This window comes from Polypterus senegalus, chromosome 11 (assembly GCF_016835505.1).
Source record: "Polypterus senegalus isolate Bchr_013 chromosome 11, ASM1683550v1, whole genome shotgun sequence".
Taxonomy (NCBI): Eukaryota; Metazoa; Chordata; class Cladistia; order Polypteriformes; family Polypteridae; genus Polypterus; species Polypterus senegalus.
This window is the reverse complement of record NC_053164.1, coordinates 122,546,440-122,566,146: the sequence shown is the minus strand read 5'-3', so window position 1 is coordinate 122,566,146 and position 19,707 is coordinate 122,546,440. Positions and strand designations below refer to the sequence as shown.

General features: G+C 36.3%; 2 protein-coding genes across 4 annotated transcripts in view; one reads left to right on the top strand and one right to left on the bottom strand.

Moving 5' to 3' along the window:
• Window positions 1-6,738, bottom strand: part of ido1 (indoleamine 2,3-dioxygenase 1) — a 70,789-nt gene extending 64,051 nt beyond the window's left edge. The window contains exon 1 of the mRNA XM_039769591.1: window positions 6,641-6,738. The gene's annotated coding sequence lies outside the window, so the exon portion shown is untranslated. The remainder of the gene's footprint in view (window positions 1-6,640) is intronic.
• letm2 (leucine zipper-EF-hand containing transmembrane protein 2) overlaps window positions 1-19,707 on the top strand; it is a 46,556-nt gene that overhangs the window by 1,728 nt on the left and 25,121 nt on the right. For all 3 annotated transcript variants that reach the window (XM_039769588.1, XM_039769590.1, XM_039769589.1), the window contains exons 2-7: window positions 6,775-6,854; window positions 7,426-7,870; window positions 8,253-8,396; window positions 11,541-11,678; window positions 18,322-18,525; window positions 18,715-18,834. In XM_039769588.1, the coding sequence (XP_039625522.1) occupies window positions 6,799-6,854; window positions 7,426-7,870; window positions 8,253-8,396; window positions 11,541-11,678; window positions 18,322-18,525; window positions 18,715-18,834 (1,107 nt within the window). In that variant the 5' untranslated portion in view covers window positions 6,775-6,798. The remainder of the gene's footprint in view (window positions 1-6,774; window positions 6,855-7,425; window positions 7,871-8,252; window positions 8,397-11,540; window positions 11,679-18,321; window positions 18,526-18,714; window positions 18,835-19,707) is intronic.

The following is a 19,707-nucleotide window of genomic DNA, read 5'->3' as shown; positions in this document are numbered from 1 at the left end:
TAAAGTTGTCAGTTAGCCTTAATAGGCAAATAATGTCTTTTGTTCTTATGAAAGAAAGATGTTATAGGAGAATTTAGTGACTTGCTTGAGTGCACCTTGATATGTCACCAACTGGAAAATGAATTTGTGGTTTTGGGATTAGTGCTTCAGATTTGTAAATGCCACATGGTCACCATTGACTTATTTTTTTGACGCCATGAAATCTTCAAAAGGAGAAAATTAAGTGCTGTAGGTTTGGAGTAAAATATGACTAAAATAATCAAAAGATGTTTTTTACGATGCAACAAATTTTATTTTTTTTTGTCTTTTTTTTTTTTTAAATTAATCAAATCATGACTAAGCTAAAAGTATTTTGTTTGCATTACGCTTAAATAAGAATAGTGGAAAAACCAACACTGCTTGATATAGTTCGTGATAATCAGTTCTTTATCTGCCAGGCACAGTTTTTTTTTTTTTATTCCATAAGAGATAATCAGCAGAGTTAGTGCCAAATGGATGAACAGTATACCATGCAGTTGCCATTTTTTAATATGTATTTTATACCTTTCATGTGCAAGCACAGAAGTTCACAGCACTGCCTTCTGCCTGTTAGAATCCAGGCCTTGTAACAGTATAGTTTGCACTGTCTGCCAGTATTATGTAGGTTTCCCTTTCATTTCCAGAAGATTTGTGCTAGTTTAACTGATGATTTGAACTTGCTCAAATAGTGAGCATAGGTATGCCCTGCAATAGACTATTCTCCTTCCGTGATTTGCATCCTTCTTTGAAAATAGTGTTGCTGGGCATTGGTTTGATCTCTGTTATCCTGAACTGGGTTTCACAAGTTCAGGATCAGGTGGATGAATATGCATTTCATCATTTTCTTCCCTCTTCCTGTAGGTTGAGGAAGGTTGACTGTTTTCCCAGCCTATCTGATAGTTTGTTTCATCCGTGTATGTATCCAATGGTACTGGAGTCATATGTTCAGGAATAAATCCTAACAAAGGAAACTACTTACATCGTTGGATGCCATAGTCATGTTCTAATTTTCTGTTTCCTAATTTTTTCATTCTGCCTGCAAAGTGCACTATAATCATTTAAGCATATTTTAAACATTAAAATTGTGGACCAATAAATCCATTGCCTTCTATAAAGGAGACCTGGTACTGTACACACACTTAAGCACAGGAACTCCTGCACATTCTCATTATGTTAAAAAAAAAAAAGCTCCAATCTGTTATATGCAATGGGGTCCTGTGTGCAATTTTTAAGTCTAATTTTTTATGTAACTGCCCAATAAAACCTTTTTTGAATTTCTGACTTTCAGATTATCTAGCCCAACATCTTTTGCTTTCCCACAGTTACAAACTTAACTTTCTCTATAGCTTCTTGTATTTGGACTCCCTCTGATAGACTTGGTTATTTTTATTTTTATATTGATCAAGAGGTACCTCTTCCTTTTTTTAACTGTTGATTTAATTAACAGTTATTCACTCCTACAATCTGAAACTCTGCTTCAACCCAGTATGAAGACATACTTCATGTTTTTTTTGTTTTTTTTTCTGTCCAGTTTACAAAGTTACTAGGCACACATCTGCTCTCTATGTATAAAATTCTAACCCTAAAATTGCAACGATTTTATGTGATGTCACGTTTTTTGTCACGCTTTAAATTGGCCTTATTTTTAAAAATACATATATATGTTTGGTATCATTCTTTTCAGAATTTTTCAAACTTTAATGGGATAATTCTTATCCCGTTTTTAAATTTTAAACTAAAATATCAAGAAAGTTGTGGTTTTTAATATCAAGAAAGTCATGGTTTTTATTTTTGATCAAGTAAACTTTCTTTCACAGGAACAAACTATTATTTATATATATATATATATATATATATATATATATATATATATATTAATAACACCAATGTTTGTATTTAGGTGATTTAGTTAGCTGAAGGTCAAGTTACGATGACCCATTGCATACCATTTTAGTTTTCACGCGATTGAACCTGCTATTTAAAGTCTTTTTTTTTTTAAGGTTTTTTTTTATCCATGAGAATGTCAGTTAAAATGAATGGATTATTTATTTAGTCTCTTATAAATACTCGCCGTGCATAGTGGACTCAGTTTAATGGGAATACTCCAATCGGTAAGAGAGTAAATTTTTTATTCTCATTTCATGATTTTTACTCCATTAAATAATTTTTCTTTTACATATTTATAGAATTTTGTGATTTTTGACTCCAATAAATAATAATTTTACTTTTGTACATTTACAGGTTTTTCTAATATTCTGGCCGCAAGTTGGGGTTGGGCACATGGGGGGTTGGCCCTCCTAATTCTATTATTTTTAAAAAGTTTAAAACAATAAAGTTCCCTGTTTTTCAGCATGTATTATTTGATTCTCTTAGCTCCAACATTTGCAACAATAATGTGATAGCTGATAAAGTTCCATCATGGTTTACTACTAGACTGTATGAAATGACAATTGCTGGATGACAATTAGAGCTCTGATATTAAGCCTATAAACTTAATACTTGACAGCAGACTTGGGAAAATCACACATGCAATCATAAGAGTTTGCTTTGCGTAAAGCAAGAAGCTCACCATCCCTTACCTCTTTGCACAATTTTTTAAACTATGCTTTAGATGTTTTTGGATCTCAGAATCACTGTTTATATTTAATGATTAAATTTCATTTTGTTTGTTTATTTTGTAAAACGTATACAAATGCAAAGTGCCTTGAATATGGAAAAGGTGCTATATAAATAAAATGTATTATTATCAAAGTATTACAATATGGTAAATACTTTAGCTATAAATGGGCAAACACAGATTAAAAACAATTTGTGTCCCAGGAAGTGCCAGTTATAGTTGATTAAAAGTTTTTTATTGTCATAAGACTGACAGCTTCTACACTCACCTAAAGGACTATTATGAACACCATACTAATCCGGTGTTTGACCCCCTTTTGCCTTCAGAACTGCCTTAATTCTACGTGGCATTGATTCAACAAGTTGCTGAAAGCATTCTTTAGAAATGTTGGCCCATATTGATAGGATAGCATCTTGCAGTTGATGGAGATTTGTGGGATGCACATCCAGGGCACGAAGCTCCCGTTCCACCACATCCCAAAGATGCTCTATTGGGTTGAGATCTGGTAACTGTGGGATCCATTTTAGTACAGTGAACTCATTGTCGTGTTCAAGAAACCAATTTGAAATGATTCGAGCTTTGTGACATGGTGCATTATCCTGCTGGAAGTAGCCATCAGAGGATGGTACATGGTGGTCATGAAGGGATGGACATGGTCAGAAACAATGCTCAGGTAGCCCGTGGCATTTAAACAATGCCCAATTGGCACTAAGGGGCCTAAAGTGTGCCTAAAAAACATCCCCCACACCACTACACCACCACCACCAGCCTGCACAGTGGTAACCAGGCATGATGGATCCATGTTCTCATTCTGTTTACGCCAAATTCTGACTCTACCATTTGAATGTCTCAACAGCAATCGAGACTCATCAGACCAAGCAACATTTTTCCAGTCTTCAACTGTCCAATTTTGGTGAGCTCATGCAAATTGTAGCCTCTTTTTCCGATTTGTAGTGGAGATGAGTGGTACCCGGTGGGGTCTTCTGCTGTTGTAGCCCATCCGCCTCAAGGTTGTGCGTGTTGTGGCTTCACAAATGCTTTGCTGCATACCTCGGTTGTAACGAGTGGTTATTTCAGTCAAAGTTGCTCTTCTGTCAGCTTGAATCAGTCGGCCCATTCTCCTCTGACCTCTTGCATGAACAAGGCATTTTCTCCCACAGGACTGCCGCATACTGGATGTTTTTCCCTTTTCACACCATTCTTTGCAAACCCTAGAAATGGTTGTGCGTGAAAATCCCAGTGACTGAGCAGATTGTGAAATACTCAGACCGGCCCGTCTGGCACCAACAGCCATGCCACGCTCAAAATTGCTTAAATCACCTTTCTTTCCCATTCTGACATTCAGTTTGGAGTTCAGGAGATTGTCTTGACCAGGACCACACCCCTAAATGCATTGAAGCAACTGCCATGTAATTGGTTGATTAGATAATTGCATTAATGAGAAATTGAACAGGTGTTCCTAATAATCCTTTAGGCGAGTGTATACTTGACTGTTCCATTCTTCCTAAGCGCATTGTATAACAAATAATCAGGATGCTTATGCCTTTTTGGCATTGTACCAATAATTTATTTGACATTATATATAACAATATTCATAAATCTACCTAATCCAGTTTAGAGTCATGAGTGCCAGAGGCTGTAATGGCAGCATTAAGTATTAGACAAGAAACAGTCCTGAGTGTTGGCCGACTTATGCATATACATGGACATGCACTGTGTGTATGAGGAAGGTTTGAAACCACCTATCAACCTAAACTGTATATCTTTGGGAACATGGTGAGAACATGCATAGTGTGTGCGAACAATGACTAGACACAAGTTTCAAAACCAGGAAAATGTATCCATGAGTCAGTGGAAAATGCTGTACCACTGTGCTGCCTATATTTGGAGTTAATGTGGCTAAATGGTCACCCATAACCCCTAAAAACTTTCATCTGCAAATCCCAAATTGAAATAATTACTAAAAAAAAAAAAAAAACTCGTGCTCTGTATCAACACCATTTTATACAGAAACATTTATGAATCTAAAGTATAAATTCTGTTACAAAGGATTCTGAACTTTATTAAAATACTTTATATTTTACACGACATTCATAAACTGAACTGATCTGGCAATTACAAGTGATACTACAAGACACTTGCAAACAAATCTGACCAGGAGCAGTGCAGTTTAACTACAATAGCACTATCCAAGCTACTGTATGTACCACCATATATACCAAGATCACCGGGCACTACACAGAAGAAAATTACATTTACAGTCTTTTCTGAAAAACAAAAGTAGAAAACTTTGCAGTGTCCCTACCCTTATTTTTGAATAGAATGTTGCTGCCTGTGCTCCTGAATGTAGGCTGGGTGGAATTTGTCTAATTGTTTGTATTAAAATTTATAGGAAATTGTGTTTGGCTGCTTGATCTGTTCAGCTTCTGGATGATTTTTAGTGTGAAGAGACTGGTGCAGTAGTTTGATTTTCATACTTGACACTGTCTTCTTTGGAGCCTGCACACTATCCCTATGTATACATGAATGTGTCTGTGCCTACTTTGATTATATTTGAAAGACGTGTTTTAGGTAAAATTGCATTTGCATTACCTAGTGTATGTGGGTATACCCTTTAATGCACTATTGCTCTGACTAGTTTTGAAATCTGCTTCATAATTCTGCTAATGCATGCATTATATTGGATTAAGATTTTCCACACAGTGGTGGCAATCAAACGTGTGGGGCATACTCGTATAGTATTGCAGTTTTTTTTATTTTTTTGTTTTATCAATTAAACGATGACATGCAATTTTTTATTTTTTTACAATTTCCAAATATGCATTGAAAATGGCTTATTGCTTTATCAGATTCATGTCAAGTGTCTATACCATTCTATGGTTTAAGGGTGATAGATTTATTTTCAGTGTTGTCACTGCACATGCATTATAACAAGCAGAGCTGAAATAGATTACTACATTCTAAATTGTATACAAGTGCCTATTACTCTATATATTAGTAAAGCTATGAACAGTGGAATACATAGCACAATTATTTGTTAAAACTCACTAAATGCTTGATAAAGTAAATGAAATGTACTTGAGTACACTTGGTTTTCTGTGAATTCCTATGCATGATGCAGTTCAGGGATTGCAAATAGAAAACAACATTAACAAGCTGCATATCTGAAGCATTTTGGTTGAAAATTTCCACAGTGTACATACAACTCTGCTCCCTTTGCCCTCTTTCAATATGCTTATAACTCTCAAAGTATGCTTTGAAGTTTGGTTAAACCTTGTCCCTATGCCTTTTCATTCCAGGGTTATCTAATCCAGAACAGACTTAGTGTTATAGATTTTTTTTCCTTTAGTTTTCTGCAAAATGTTTCAGGGGAAGAAGTTTCAGACAGTCTTTGTTTTATAAATATTGAATGTTTTCAGTTGTCACAAATTAACATTTTGTCACAAATTAACATTAAAAAGGGAGAATGAAATCAGTTAAAAAGATATTAGAATGTTAGAAATTTGATAAATAAGAGGAAACCATTTAGTCCATCAAGGTTATTTGCTAAGTGGTATGCTTTTTATTAGGTTAGTGCAATAGGGTAACCTGCTTGTGAACAGAAATGAAAACATAATGTCAATCTGAAAATAATCATTTTTATAAATATAGTGAGCACTTTAAGCCTTATTTTTCTAATGTCTGACATTTGGTAAAATGTTTAATCTGATATATTTGACTGTACTGCACTAATAATAAAAATAATAATAAAAGTTTTGTGTTAAAATGTATTATTATTTATTTATTTGAAGAGGGTTGCAATTTTATTTCTCCTTTTTATTAAAATGAAAACGATCACAATGAAAGATGGAGGTACATGTTTTCAGAAGGATATGTCTATTAATTTATTAGCAGAATTTTTGTTCTCCGTTTATTTAGTATTTTTTTCACCTGTCATTTTAAACAGATTAAATATAACATTTTTGTTTTTTTAAAGATATGATTTAATTAATAATTTTGCCTTACCTTGCGTTTCAGTGTACTATCACAGTTCTTCTTGGAGTAGTACAGAACACTAAAATACTTGCTTCAGCTCAGCTGTTTTCTTTCTGCTGGTATTGATTTTTTTTATTTATCTTTTTCTCTCCTCTTTCTATCAGGTCATCAGCACTAATCCCACCCCTATGAGCATTATGTCGGCATTTGGTTCCAGTATACTTTCCAGTATGTTAAAATCAAGGTACTGTATGATGGGAATTCACATCTGGAAAAAATAAAAAAGCACATTTGCAATAATTTGTCCAATTTTTTTGTCACGTGAAATTTCATTTTAATTTTTTCTACTTAATTTGAAAGTTAAGTTTGCCAATTTTTTTGACTTACTAAAAAACTATTAAAGCATTTGCCTATACTGCAGACATTTTTCTTATGTCTGTTTGGGTGAATTTTAATACTTTTTTCTTTTAAAATTATTTTTGAAATCACCTAAATTATGATGAAATATGATAACTTAACATTAAGTATTCATTTTAGTAAACAGAATTTTAAAAGATGCTAAACTAGTTAGTGCATTACTTCATTTTGAGGGTTATAAACAATAGAAGATGTGACTCAATCTAATAACTTGACAAAGTTTTTTGTTTTTTTTAAATAAGGTAAGCACAGTAACATGTAATATTTAATGTTTATTTTAAGAATCGTAGGATTAATTCAAGCTTATTAAAGCACCTTTTTTTACAAGCAATTGGTACAAACAGTACATCATACTTTTATCTCTTTATACTGAAAATACTGTCTTGTTTTTGTTGTAGGAAGCCTTTCCTTGTATGTCATTATCAGACATTTCCAGCTTTTCTAGTTCTTCAGTGCCCTTCTAATGCTTCAAGGAAAACCCTGCAGTTAATAAACAAGCCCGAACTCCACTGCATATCACCACACTTAAGCACTTTTTGTTTTTGCCCACATGCATATCATACTTCTTGTGTTTTGCTCCAAGAGACAAAGTCTGGAATTGATGATTTTACCTCTCCAAAGAATGAAACTGTGGCGCCAGCTGCAGCGTCTACTGCAACACCCACCACATCTAATTCTCAAGAAAAAGTAGTAGTAAAGAAGTCTTGGAGGCAGACCATTGTGAATGAACTCAAACATTACTATAATGGATTTCGCCAGTTAGGAATTGACACCAAGATTGCAGCTCGGATGGTCTGGAGGCTATTGCATGGTCAGCAGCTTACAAGGAGAGAGAGGAGAAGGGTAAGTGTAAAGAAGATGATGGATATTTATGCTCATTTTCAAGATTGTATGTTTGTAATGAGATAGTTTCGTTAGTGCAAGTAAAGTTGTTAAATTTGGTTGCATGACCTTGACTTTAGTCTTGATAGATGCAAATATTAGTCTAGGTAGTTATGTTTTATTAAGTAAGAAATAAGAATGTGAGAACAGATGCATGACAGATCCAATTATGTTTTGAAATTGTAATAATAACACAATAATAACACAATATTTAATATTTTTTTTGTATTGGACCTTTGAGGAACTGAACAGAACTAATACACATTAAGTGGAAATTACTGTATGTTTAATGGTTTGTTTCTTACTGGCATCTTCTAACATCCTCTCTCTGTATTTTTTATAGCTTCTTAGAACCTGTGCAGATCTCTTTCGCCTTGTTCCCTTCATGGTCTTTGTAATTGTCCCATTTATGGAATTTCTCCTGCCTGTATTTCTAAAATTCTTTCCAGAAATGCTCCCATCAACTTTTGAAACAGAATCAAAAAAGGTTAGTAATTAAAGAAGCAGTTATAGAAAAAGCCAAGTGAACTGTTTTATTTTGAATGTTTTTCTCTTGAAATTGACAAATTAAATTAATACATTGTTTAAGCACAGAAGAATAAGCCTGCATTTTTTTTATACTTTATATTGCTATCACCAATGTTCAGTTTGCTAGACATCTTTTGTATTGCTATTATAATTGTGCTATCGATTAGAAAGCTTTGGGAAAGCAGAAAAATTAAAAACGTGGTTTAAAGAACAGCATAGTATCACTTCTGCTTCACCCAAAATGTGAGCTTTTAAATTGTTTTTTTTAAGTTTGACAATGGATAAGTTATTCATTTATTGGAGTTTGGGAATAGTCATGAGTTATTTTAATTTCATCAATACATTTCCATGATTTTTACAATACCTGTAAAGTAAGATGACATACTGTATGACAGTCATAAAGGATTACCTGAGCAAGCTTTTTTCTTGTATGTTGCTCTTAATTATTATTATGGATTTAATCCTAAACCAGATACTGAAGCTGTGTTAAAGCCATAAGGGAACATGGTGGTTTCAAGACACCAGTTAATTCCTAAGCTGAATACCAGCAGTTGATGGCAAGAAGCTAGCTCGATTGCATGCTGTCATCAATTTATTCTGTTTTTTTTTTTTCTTCTTAAAAATCACTTGTGATTTATTGTTTTCACATGTTATATTTTCTGACCCCATACTGTGCATCTGCTGACATTACCACAGTTTTCAATAAATGCATTTTTGGGAGAAATAAAGCTTACTGTTTAACTGCATTTTTATGTGGGTTGAACAGAAATGTTTTGCAAAAATAAAAAAAAGTAAATGCATTAAATGTGTTAATGTTTTATGGTTGGCATACTACAAAATGGATTTGTTCCTTTTTTGTTTTCAAAATATGTCCTCTCCTAAATATGCTTCAGGAGAATGTGCAGATCCTTTCTGTATAAACTGGCAAAGCGGGCATTGCATAACCCAGATAATGTAGCAATCACTCTTTATCACTGTCCACATTTAGCACTTGCATGTTCCTCCTTGTGATCAGCTGAGGCTGTTAATGACTTGGAGTACAATGCAAAATGCATGGTGGTTTAAGTAGGTTTTCCCTTTACTAGAGAAGTAGATAATGGCCAGGAGTCAGCCCTGCATACAAATAAAAAGCCAGGCCCACAGTGGAATGGGAATAGCCAACCACACACTCTTCACCCTGTGCATAGATAAACATCTTCATTTGGAAGAGGAGATGAATAGATGGATAGAATTTTGCAGTAAACATGTGCAGAGTAGCTTCTTCTGAGCTAGGGCTATTTGCCAAAACCACTTACAGTCATATGAAAAAGTTTGGGAACCCCTCTCAGACTGCATAATTTACTTTCAACAAAAAAGATAACCGTGGTATGTCTTTCATTTCCTAGGAACATCTGAGTACTGGGGTCTTTTCCAAACAAAGATTTTTAGTGAAGCAGTATTTAGTTGTGTGAAATTAAATCGATGTGAAAAACTGGCTGTGCAAAAATTTGGTACCCTTGTGATTTTGCTGATTTGAATGCATGTAACTGCTCAATACTGATTACTTGCAACGCCAAATTGGTTGGATTAGCTTGTTAAGCCTTGAACTTCATAGACAGGTGGGTCCAATCATGAGAAAAGGTATTTAAGATAGTCAATTGCAAGTTGTGCTTCCCTTTGACTCCCTTCTGATGAGTGACAGCATGGGATCCTCAAAGCAACTATCAAAAGATCTGAAAACAAACCCCTTAGAGGTTTAAACTGTCAGTTTCAACTGTAAGAAATGTAATCAGGAAATGGAAGGCCACAAGCACAGTTGCTGTTTAAACCCAGGTCTGGCAGGCCAAGAACAATATGAGAGCAGCATATGCGCAGGAATGTGAGAATGGTTACAGACAACCCACAGATCACCTCCAAAGACCTGCAAAAACATCTTGCTGCAGATGGTGTATCTGTATATCGTTCTATAATTCAGCGCAATTTGCACAAAGAACATCTGTATGGCAGGGTGATGAGAAAGAAGCCCTTTCTACACTCACACCACAAACAGAGTCGCTTGTTGTATGCAAATGCTCATTTAGACAAGCCAGATTCATTTTGGAACAAAGTGCTTTGGACTGATGAGACAAAAATTGTGTTATTTGGTCATAACAAAAAGCACTTTGCGTGGCGGAAGAAGAACACCGCATTCCAAGAAAAACACCTGCTACCTACTGTCAAATTTGGGGGAGGTTCCATCATGCTGTGGGGCTGTGTGGCTAGTTCAAGGACTGGAGCCTTAAAGTCGAGGGTCGGATGAATTTAACCCAATATCAACAAATTCTTCAGGATAATGTTCAAGCATCAGTCTCAAAGTTGAAGTTACACAGGGGTTGGATATTCCAACAAGACAATGACCCAAAACACAGTTCAAAAACTACAAAGGCATTCATGCAGAGGGGGAAGTACAATGTTCTGGAATGGCCGTCACAGTACCCTGACTTGAATATCATTGAAAATCTATGGGATGATTTGAAGCAGGCTGTCCATGCTCGGCAGCCATCAAATTGAACTGAACTGGAGATTTTGTATGGAAGAATGGTCAAAAATACCTCCATCCAGAATCCAGACACTCATCAAAGGCTACAGGAGGCGTCTAGAGGCTGTTATATTTGCAAAAGGAGGCTCAACTAAGAATTGATGTAATATCTCTGTTGGGGTGCCCAACATAAGGCATGTCATATATTAAAAGGAAGTTGCTACTTTGAAAGCTCAGCCAATGATAAACAAAAATCCAAAGAATTAAGAGGGGTTCCCAAACTTTTTCATATGACTGTATAAGGGAGCTGGTGTTAAATTTTTCTTTTTTCACAAAGGAGCATGTCTAAATATTAGTGGAACGTTCAAATTAGGTAAATACAGTTTATTATTAACTGTACAGTAGATTATTAATGTTTCGTCATGCTGCAAAGCCCTCTTCAAGATTGCATAACAATTCTAACTTTCTTTTTTTGTCCAATTCTTGTTTGCTAAATTTAAAAATTATAGAACTATGCTAAGTAAAATCTAGCTACATGCAGTATCTGTCTGTCTGTCTGTCTGTCGATCGGTGAGTAAAGCATGTATATTACTGTAATTCCAACAGGAAGAAAAACAGAAGAAAGCACTTGCCGCTAAGCTTGAGATGGCAAAGTTCCTTCAGGAGACTATTGCTGAGATGGCGAGGCGAAACAAAGCACAAACAGCAAATGAAGCCCAAAAGTTTTCATCTTATGTTGAACAGGTTTTTGTTATTTTTTTTTTTACAATTTAACTCTTGTTTATTAAAAAAACATTTCCGTCAACTGAAATAGAATAATTAACAAAACCGAAATCCATCCATTATCCAGCCCGCTGTATCCTAACTACAGGGTCACAGGGGTCTGGCGGAGCCAATCCCAGCCAACACAGGACGCAAGGCAGGAAACAAACCCCAGGCAGGGCGCCAGCCCACCGCAGGGTACACACACACACACACACACACACACCAGGAACACACTAGGGACAATTTAGAATCGCCAGTGCACCTAACCTGCATGTCTTTGGACTGTGGACCAAGGAAGCGAACCGGGTCTCCGAACTGCGAGGCAGCAGCGCTACCCACTGTGCCACCATGCCGCCCAAAACCAAAAGGAAAAACTTAAAAGAAACTATTAAAGTAGCTGGAAAGACTAACTGAAATATAATAATTTACTAAAAATATTTTTAGTTTTAGTTTTTGAATGAATATTCTTGCAGTTAGTCTTTAACCCTTGTAACTTTTAACTCTAAAACAGAAAGTAATCCACCACAAGCTACCCATTTATATTCATCCAGTGAACGGCGGCTGGTGAAGGAGGGTGGGTGTTCACACAGCATTTGCTGTGACAGAGCAAGCTGAACGCTGGCACAAAGCGTGTGAAATAGAAAGTGATTTACTGTGCTGCTTTTCTTTGCGCTTCTTGTTATCAAGATGTTATTCAAACGCATGAAATCAGAATGTGCTGGTCAACAAAACCTTTACTGTATGGACAGAAAAATCGTGTGTGAGTAACGTCTCAGTTTATTTCTAAGGTGCCTGCGTTTTGTTGACAATCATTCACGTGCCACTTCACACAGGAGGAAAATAAAATGGCACTGATTGAGAGACTGACTAGGTCATCATACAAGATCAGCATATTGTTGCTGACCAGTCACTTCTGCTTTATAAAAGTCATTTAACAATGAAGTGATACAAACCTTGTAAAATTCCCGAGCTAGCAATGTTTCTACTGAACTACAGGTAGTTAGGTGAAAAGAGTCTGCCAACTGGTGAAAAACAAACATATGTGTTTTTGTATTTATTTTATATTTATTTTAATTTATTAATTAACTAGGTTAGGCTCCAGGTTTCCTGCAGTCCTGCTCTGAATAAACATATTTAAATAATGTATATACTGTTCCTAATCTCAGATGCTCTGTCATTTTGTGGCTGTCTGTACACCTATTACATGCTCTTACTCTGCTCATTTTGGATTTACTGTTCTTATGGATGGGCTTTTCAAGTCTCACTGCCCCTAACGTTGACACCTTCTAGCCTTAGAGCCCTGTTTTTCCTAAGCCCCATGATTTTCATGATCCCACCTGTCAGAACACAGTAGAATTTATTTTCAGGCCTGCAGGTGGCAAAATTCTGTCTATAAATTGTATGTACATAAAATTAGAATTAGAGATCAAAATGGCTGGTAGAAAATAGAAAAGACCAGTATGGGAGATTTTTTTTAATGCAGTATCGAAGGCTTTCATTATAAGCACATTGTCTGGGAGCAGGATATGTTTTGTGCTATAGACATTTAGAGTAAAAAAAAAACATCAAACCTTAAAATTCACATAAATTTCATTACAAATTGGCCCATTCTGGGCAATAAAAGGAAAAGCTGAAAAAGTGTCAAAAGTGAGTGCACATTTTGTTCAGCACAAATGACATAGAAAATATTTTAAAAAATTATAAAATTGTTAATATTCAGTATCTGGTTATGCTTGTTTTTATCACACAAAAACAATACCAGATAGTAAACCATGTAATGTAGTAAGCTTCCACAAACATTAAACTTATATTCTGTCCAAACTCGTCAAGTGTACACTTCTGTCTGATTGTGACACAAAACTAAACTATATAGTAGCTCCTTAACCATGCCATAATTACTAAAACGAAAACTGAAGCCAATAGATCTTTTCTTTGTATTCTTCTTTCGGCTGTTCCCATTAGGGGTTGCCACAGTGGATCATCTTCTTCCATATCTTTCTGTCCTCTGCATCTTGTTCTGTTACACCCGTCACCTGAATGTCCTCTCTCACCACATCCATAAACCTTTGCTTAGAACTTCCTCTTTTCCTCTTCCCTGGCAGCTCTATCCTTCGCATCCTTCTCCCAATATACCCAGCATCTCTCCTCTGCACATGTCCCAACCAATGCAATCTCGCCCCTATGACTCCCAACCGTCCAACTTGAGCTGACCCTCTCGTGTCTAATCCTATCCATCCTTGTCACACCCAATGCAAATCTTAGCATCTTTAACTCTGCTACTTCCAGCTCTGTCACCTGCTTTCTGGTCAGCGCCACTGTCTCCAACCCATATAACATAGCTGGTGTCACTACCGTCCTGTAGACCTTCCCTTTTACTCTTGCTGATATCCGTCTGTTACAAATCCTGACACTCCACCCACTGCCTGCACTCTCTTATTCACCTCTCTTCCACAATCCCCATTACTCTGTACTGTTGATCCCAAGTATTTAAACTCCTCCACCTTTGTCAGCTCTACTCCTTGCATCCTCTCCATTCCACTGACCTCCCTATTATTTACACACTTGTATTCTGTCTTGTTCCTACTGACCTTCATTCCTCTCCTCTCTAGAGCATATCTCCACCTCTCCAGGGTCTCCTCAACCTGCTACCTACTATCGCTACAGATCATAATGTCATCAGTAAACATCATAGTCCAGGGGAACTACTGTCTAATCTCGTCTGTCAACTTGTCCATCACCATGGCAAATAAGAAAGGGCTCAGAGCCGATCCCTAATGTAATCCCACCTCCACCTTGAATGCATCCATCACTCCTACTGTAGACCTCGCCACGGTCACACTTCCCTCATACATATCCTGTAAAACTCTTACATACTTCTCTGCCACTCCTGACTTCCTCATACAATACCACAACTCCTCTCTAGGCACCCTGTCATATGTTTTCTCCGGGTCCACAAAGACGCGATGCAACTCCTTCTGGCCTTCTCTATACTTCTCCATCAACACCCTCAGAGCAAACATTGCATCGGTGGTGCTCTTTCTTGGCATGAAACCATAATGCTACTCACTAATCATCACCTCCCTTCTTAACCTACTACTCTTTCCCATAACTTCATGCTGTGGATCATCAATTTTATCCCCTTGTAGTTCCTGTAGTTCTGCACACCCCCCTTATTCTTAAATATCGGCACCAGTACACTTCTTCTCCACTCCTCAGGCATCCTCTCTCTTTCCAAGATTCCATTAAAAAATCTGGTTTAAAACTCCACTGCCATCTCTCCTAAGCACCTCCATGCTTCCACAGGTATGTCATCTGGACCAACGGCTTTTCCATTCTTCATCCTCTTCATAGCTGTCCTTACTTCCTCCTTGCTAATCCATTGCACTTCCTGATTCACTGTCTCCACATCATCCAACCTCTTCTCTCTCTCTTCTCTTCATCAGCCTCTCAAAGTACTCTTTCCATCTGCTCAACACACTCTCCTCGCTTGTGAGTAAGTTTCCATCTTTATCCTTTATTACCTTAACCTGCTGCACATCTTTCCCAGCTCGGTCCCTCTGTCTAGTCAATCGATACAGGTCCTTTTCTCCCCCCTTAGTCTCCAACCTCTCATACAACTCATTATACGCCTTTTCTTTAGCCTTCACCACCTCTCTCTTCACCTTGCGCCTTATCTCCTTGTACTCTTGTCTATTTTCTGCATCTCTCTGACTATCCCACTTCTTCTTTGCCGTCCTCTTCCTCTGTATACACTCCCGTATTTCCCTATTCCACCACCAGGTTTCCTTTTCCTCTTTCCTCTGTCCATGTGTCACACCAAGCACCTTTCTTGCTGTCACCCTTCCTACATCTACTGTAGTTTCCCAACTGTCTGGTAACTCTTCACTACCACCCATTGCCTGTCTCACCTTTTCCCTAAACACATATCCTTGCAGTCTTCCTTTTTCAACTTCCATCATTTGATCCTTGGCTCTGCCCTCACTTTCTCCCTCTTCTTGATCTCCAGTGTCATCCTACAGACCACCATCCTATGCTGCTTAACTACACTTTCCCCTGCTACCACTTTGCAGTCTTCAATCTCCATCAGATTGACTCTTCTACATAGGATGTAATCTACCTGTGTGCATCTTCCTCCACTCTTGTACGTAACCCTATGTTCCTTCCTCTTCTTAAAATACTTACTCACCACAGCCATGTCCATCCTTTTGACAAAATCCACTATCCTCTGACCTTCTTCATTCCTCTCCTTGACACCATACCTACCCATCACCTCCTTGTCTCCTTTGTTCCGTTCATCAACATATCCATTGAACTCCGCTGCAATCACCACTTTCTGTTCCTTGGGTACACTGTTCATCACTTAATCCAACTCGCTCCAAAAATCTTCTTTCTCATCCATTGCACACCCAACTTGCGGGGCATATGCACTAACAACATTCATCATCACACCTCCAATTTCCAGCTTCATAATCATTACTCTGTCTGACACTCTTTTCACCTCCAAAACACTCTTGATATACTACTGTTCCTTCAGAATAACCCCTACTCAATTTGTCCTCCTATCCACACCATGGTAGAACAATTTGATTCCACCTCTGATCCACCTGGCCTTACTCCCCTTCCATTTAGTCTCTTGCATGCACAATATATCAACCTTCCTTCTCTCCATCATATCTGCTAACTCTCTCCCCTTATCAGTCATACTGCCAACATTCAAAGTTCCTACCCTCATTTCCACACTGTTTACCTTCCTCCTCTCCTCCTTCCTTCGAACACGTTCTTCCCCCCTTCGGCCAACAGTAGCCCAATTTCCACCAGCACTCTGTTGGTTAACAGTACTGGTGGCGGTCGACCGATCTGAAACCAATAGATTTGTGAAATAAAAACTAAAATAAAACTAAAAATATACAATGGAGGAGAACTAAAACTAAACTGAATATCCAAGTAAGGTCAGAAAAAAAATAGAAATAAAAACAAATATTAAAAGGCAAAACTATAATAACCTTGTTTCATATTATGATTTTTCTTTAATTTACTGACTTATAATTTCTGTTTAATATACTCAACTGAAGACTTTGACTTAATCCTATAACTATTGTGTGTCTCTTTTTAAAAATCATTTTTAATGTGGGAGTGTCTGACATGTAAACAGGAAGACCATTTGTTTGAATTTTTATTTATTTATTTATTTATTTTTAATTTTTTTATTGTTGAAGAGTAAAATTTATCCCCAGTGTAGGGAAAAATGTATATTAATAGAATAGGATGCACTTAGTCAAGTTTTGGATTTTTGCCGCAAAGATGAAGAGAAGCCCAAGTACTACATGCCTTGTAAACATATTAATTAGAGTATAGCACAGTAAAGGACAGAAAGGTATTAGGAAGTTAATGGAGCAATTGGATGTTATTTTCACCACCTCTGTGCAGAAGTAGATCCCTGGGGTATACAATTACTAGACAGTCTTAATAAGTTGAATATAGTTGGTCATTATGACACTGAACATGTTGAGTGTTTCAATATTTATGTGAAAAATAAATGTAGTACAGGAATGTTACACGTGTAATCATTTGTTTATCCGTTGATGTTTCTTGCACTTTTGGAAAGTTATTCCTAAAGTATTTAATATTTTATTTTATCTGCTTTAAGCAGCTGTGAACATGTTTTTCATTTATAGAAGGGTAGTCAAACTCAGATCATGGAGGATCACAGTGGCTGCAGGTTTCATTGCTGCCACTTTCTTAAGTAGTAACCAATTACTGCTGCTAATGAAACATTTTGCCTTGTTTTTGATTTACATTAATGATTCTGAACCCTCAACTGTTTTTTTCCATAACCAGCAGCCATGCAATAAAGAGAATCAGAGTAAGCTAAAAAATTACCATGTAACTTGATTCCATTTACACCGACAGTATATGCCCATCATACAGTATCTGTTTCAATAAAAATTTGAAAAGAAAAAGGTAAAGGTCTAAGAAATTTGATTATTTTGTTGTGTTTTGCAAATTTATTATAAAGTTAACCCCTGATAATCACATGAAAACTCTTAATACAAGTAGGATTATTTCTAATTTATTGCTCCATTTTGTATATACAGTAAGGTAGGCAATACTTTTTTTTCATCATTTAACATGTGTGATTAGCAATTGAAGAATTTTTAGTTTAAGACATATAGTCAGTTGGATGAGTGACCAACTATTACTGTGATTCTTGTAGGCTATGGGCACATTTTATCATACAAGGCTTTATTAACTTTAACATTTCTGACATTTTTAATCCTGATTGACAGAGATTAGCATATAATCCAGCACAAGAGTTAGACAGTGGATCCCTTTTCAACGTGAGGCCAGTTGCTGTTAGGTGGCAGTGTAAGGGTTCCCCGAGTGTAGGTGGTGCAGCTATGAAGCCATTTTCTTAATACAAGATGTCAGTTCATCACAGTGATAAGAAAACAGCTTTACAATTAAATATTTGTTGCAATCTGGTAATAATTTGTAACAGATTATAGAAATAATGCTGATATTAAAGTCAAAAAGTTTTTTGCTTGCATTATTTTTGACCCACAAATTTTAACATTATAGACTTATAGAATTAAGGATTTATCACTTTTGCTGTCTTATCTAGGTTCGGCATACCGGAGAACAACCAGCTACAAAGGACATAATTCGTTTCTCTAAGCTGTTTGAGGATGAGCTCACCTTGGAGCACTTGGAGCGCCCTCAACTGGTTGCCTTATGCAAATTGCTAGAACTCCAGGCAATTGGAACTAACAATCTCCTTCGTTTCCAGCTTCTTATGAAGCTGAGGTCTATCAAAGCTGATGATGAGGTGAGAAAACCAAATTCGGACATTATGTGTGATGTCCTCTGAAATCTAAAATTACATTTACAAGATTAAAGGTTTCTCTTTTTTTAATATCAATGTGTAGTTATTTTGGTATTGTGATTTTTGTGTTTCCTTATTGGTGCTGATTGTTTTATGTTCAGATTTAGTATATTAATACTGAAATGGTTTCAGATGATTGCTAAGGAAGGTGTGGCTGCTATGAGTGTTATGGAGCTTCAAGCTGCATGTAGGAGTCGGGGGATGCGATCACTAGGACTAACAGAGGACCAACTTAGAGAACAACTGACACAGGTGATTTGACAGTTTAATATTCAAAATACTGTTTGTAGCTCTCTCTCGCATTGTTTCTCTCTCTGTTAGTAGTTATCTCTAAATATTGTTTAGTTTTCTGCTTGTTGTTGAGAAATTTACAGTACAATGGTCCCAATTCTCTATGTTAAATATTAAGCTTGAAAGTTAGGGATGCTGTGATCAGAGTCAGTTTTTAGGGTCAGTACTGATCACAGATATCCTGTTACTCAATTGGCCAATTCAGATTTTTATTTTCTTTATCTCTTTTTAAAAAAACATTTACACTCCTGCATAACCAGACATGAAAAAGCCTTATGTTCTACATTAAACTGTTAACTTTGCTATTTTCATATTAAACTTGTTCAGTGGCCATAAAAATGCTAAATTAAATGAAATCCCCTTAAAATACATTTTTCCTAACTGTTACAATGTGTTTTATTTCTTTTTTAGTGTACCAGCTAGATATTCCTAATTCTTGAGATTTTTAATTCTAAATGTGAATTACCATTTTAACTATGCAGTGGTTGTTTCTTAGCAAAACTTACACAGTATGACACACACAAATAAATAATAAACACAATACAACCCTTTGAAAAAGCAGCACACATACCCTTGTGCAAAGACACAACTACTATATATCGGCGCTTATTTATTGATTTATTTCCTTCCAGTCATTTTCCGAATGATCTAAACAATGTAAAGCACACAGCCTTGTCAGCCAAGATATGACTTATACAAAGGAAGAATAGTGATATGGCAATCCACTGTCAATTTTTCAGTTCTTAATCTTGGAGGAAATCTCTGTATTATCTATAACTAGCTGAAATACCCCGTGTTGCCCGGGAGGAAAATAAACTTGTTTTTTTTTTTTTT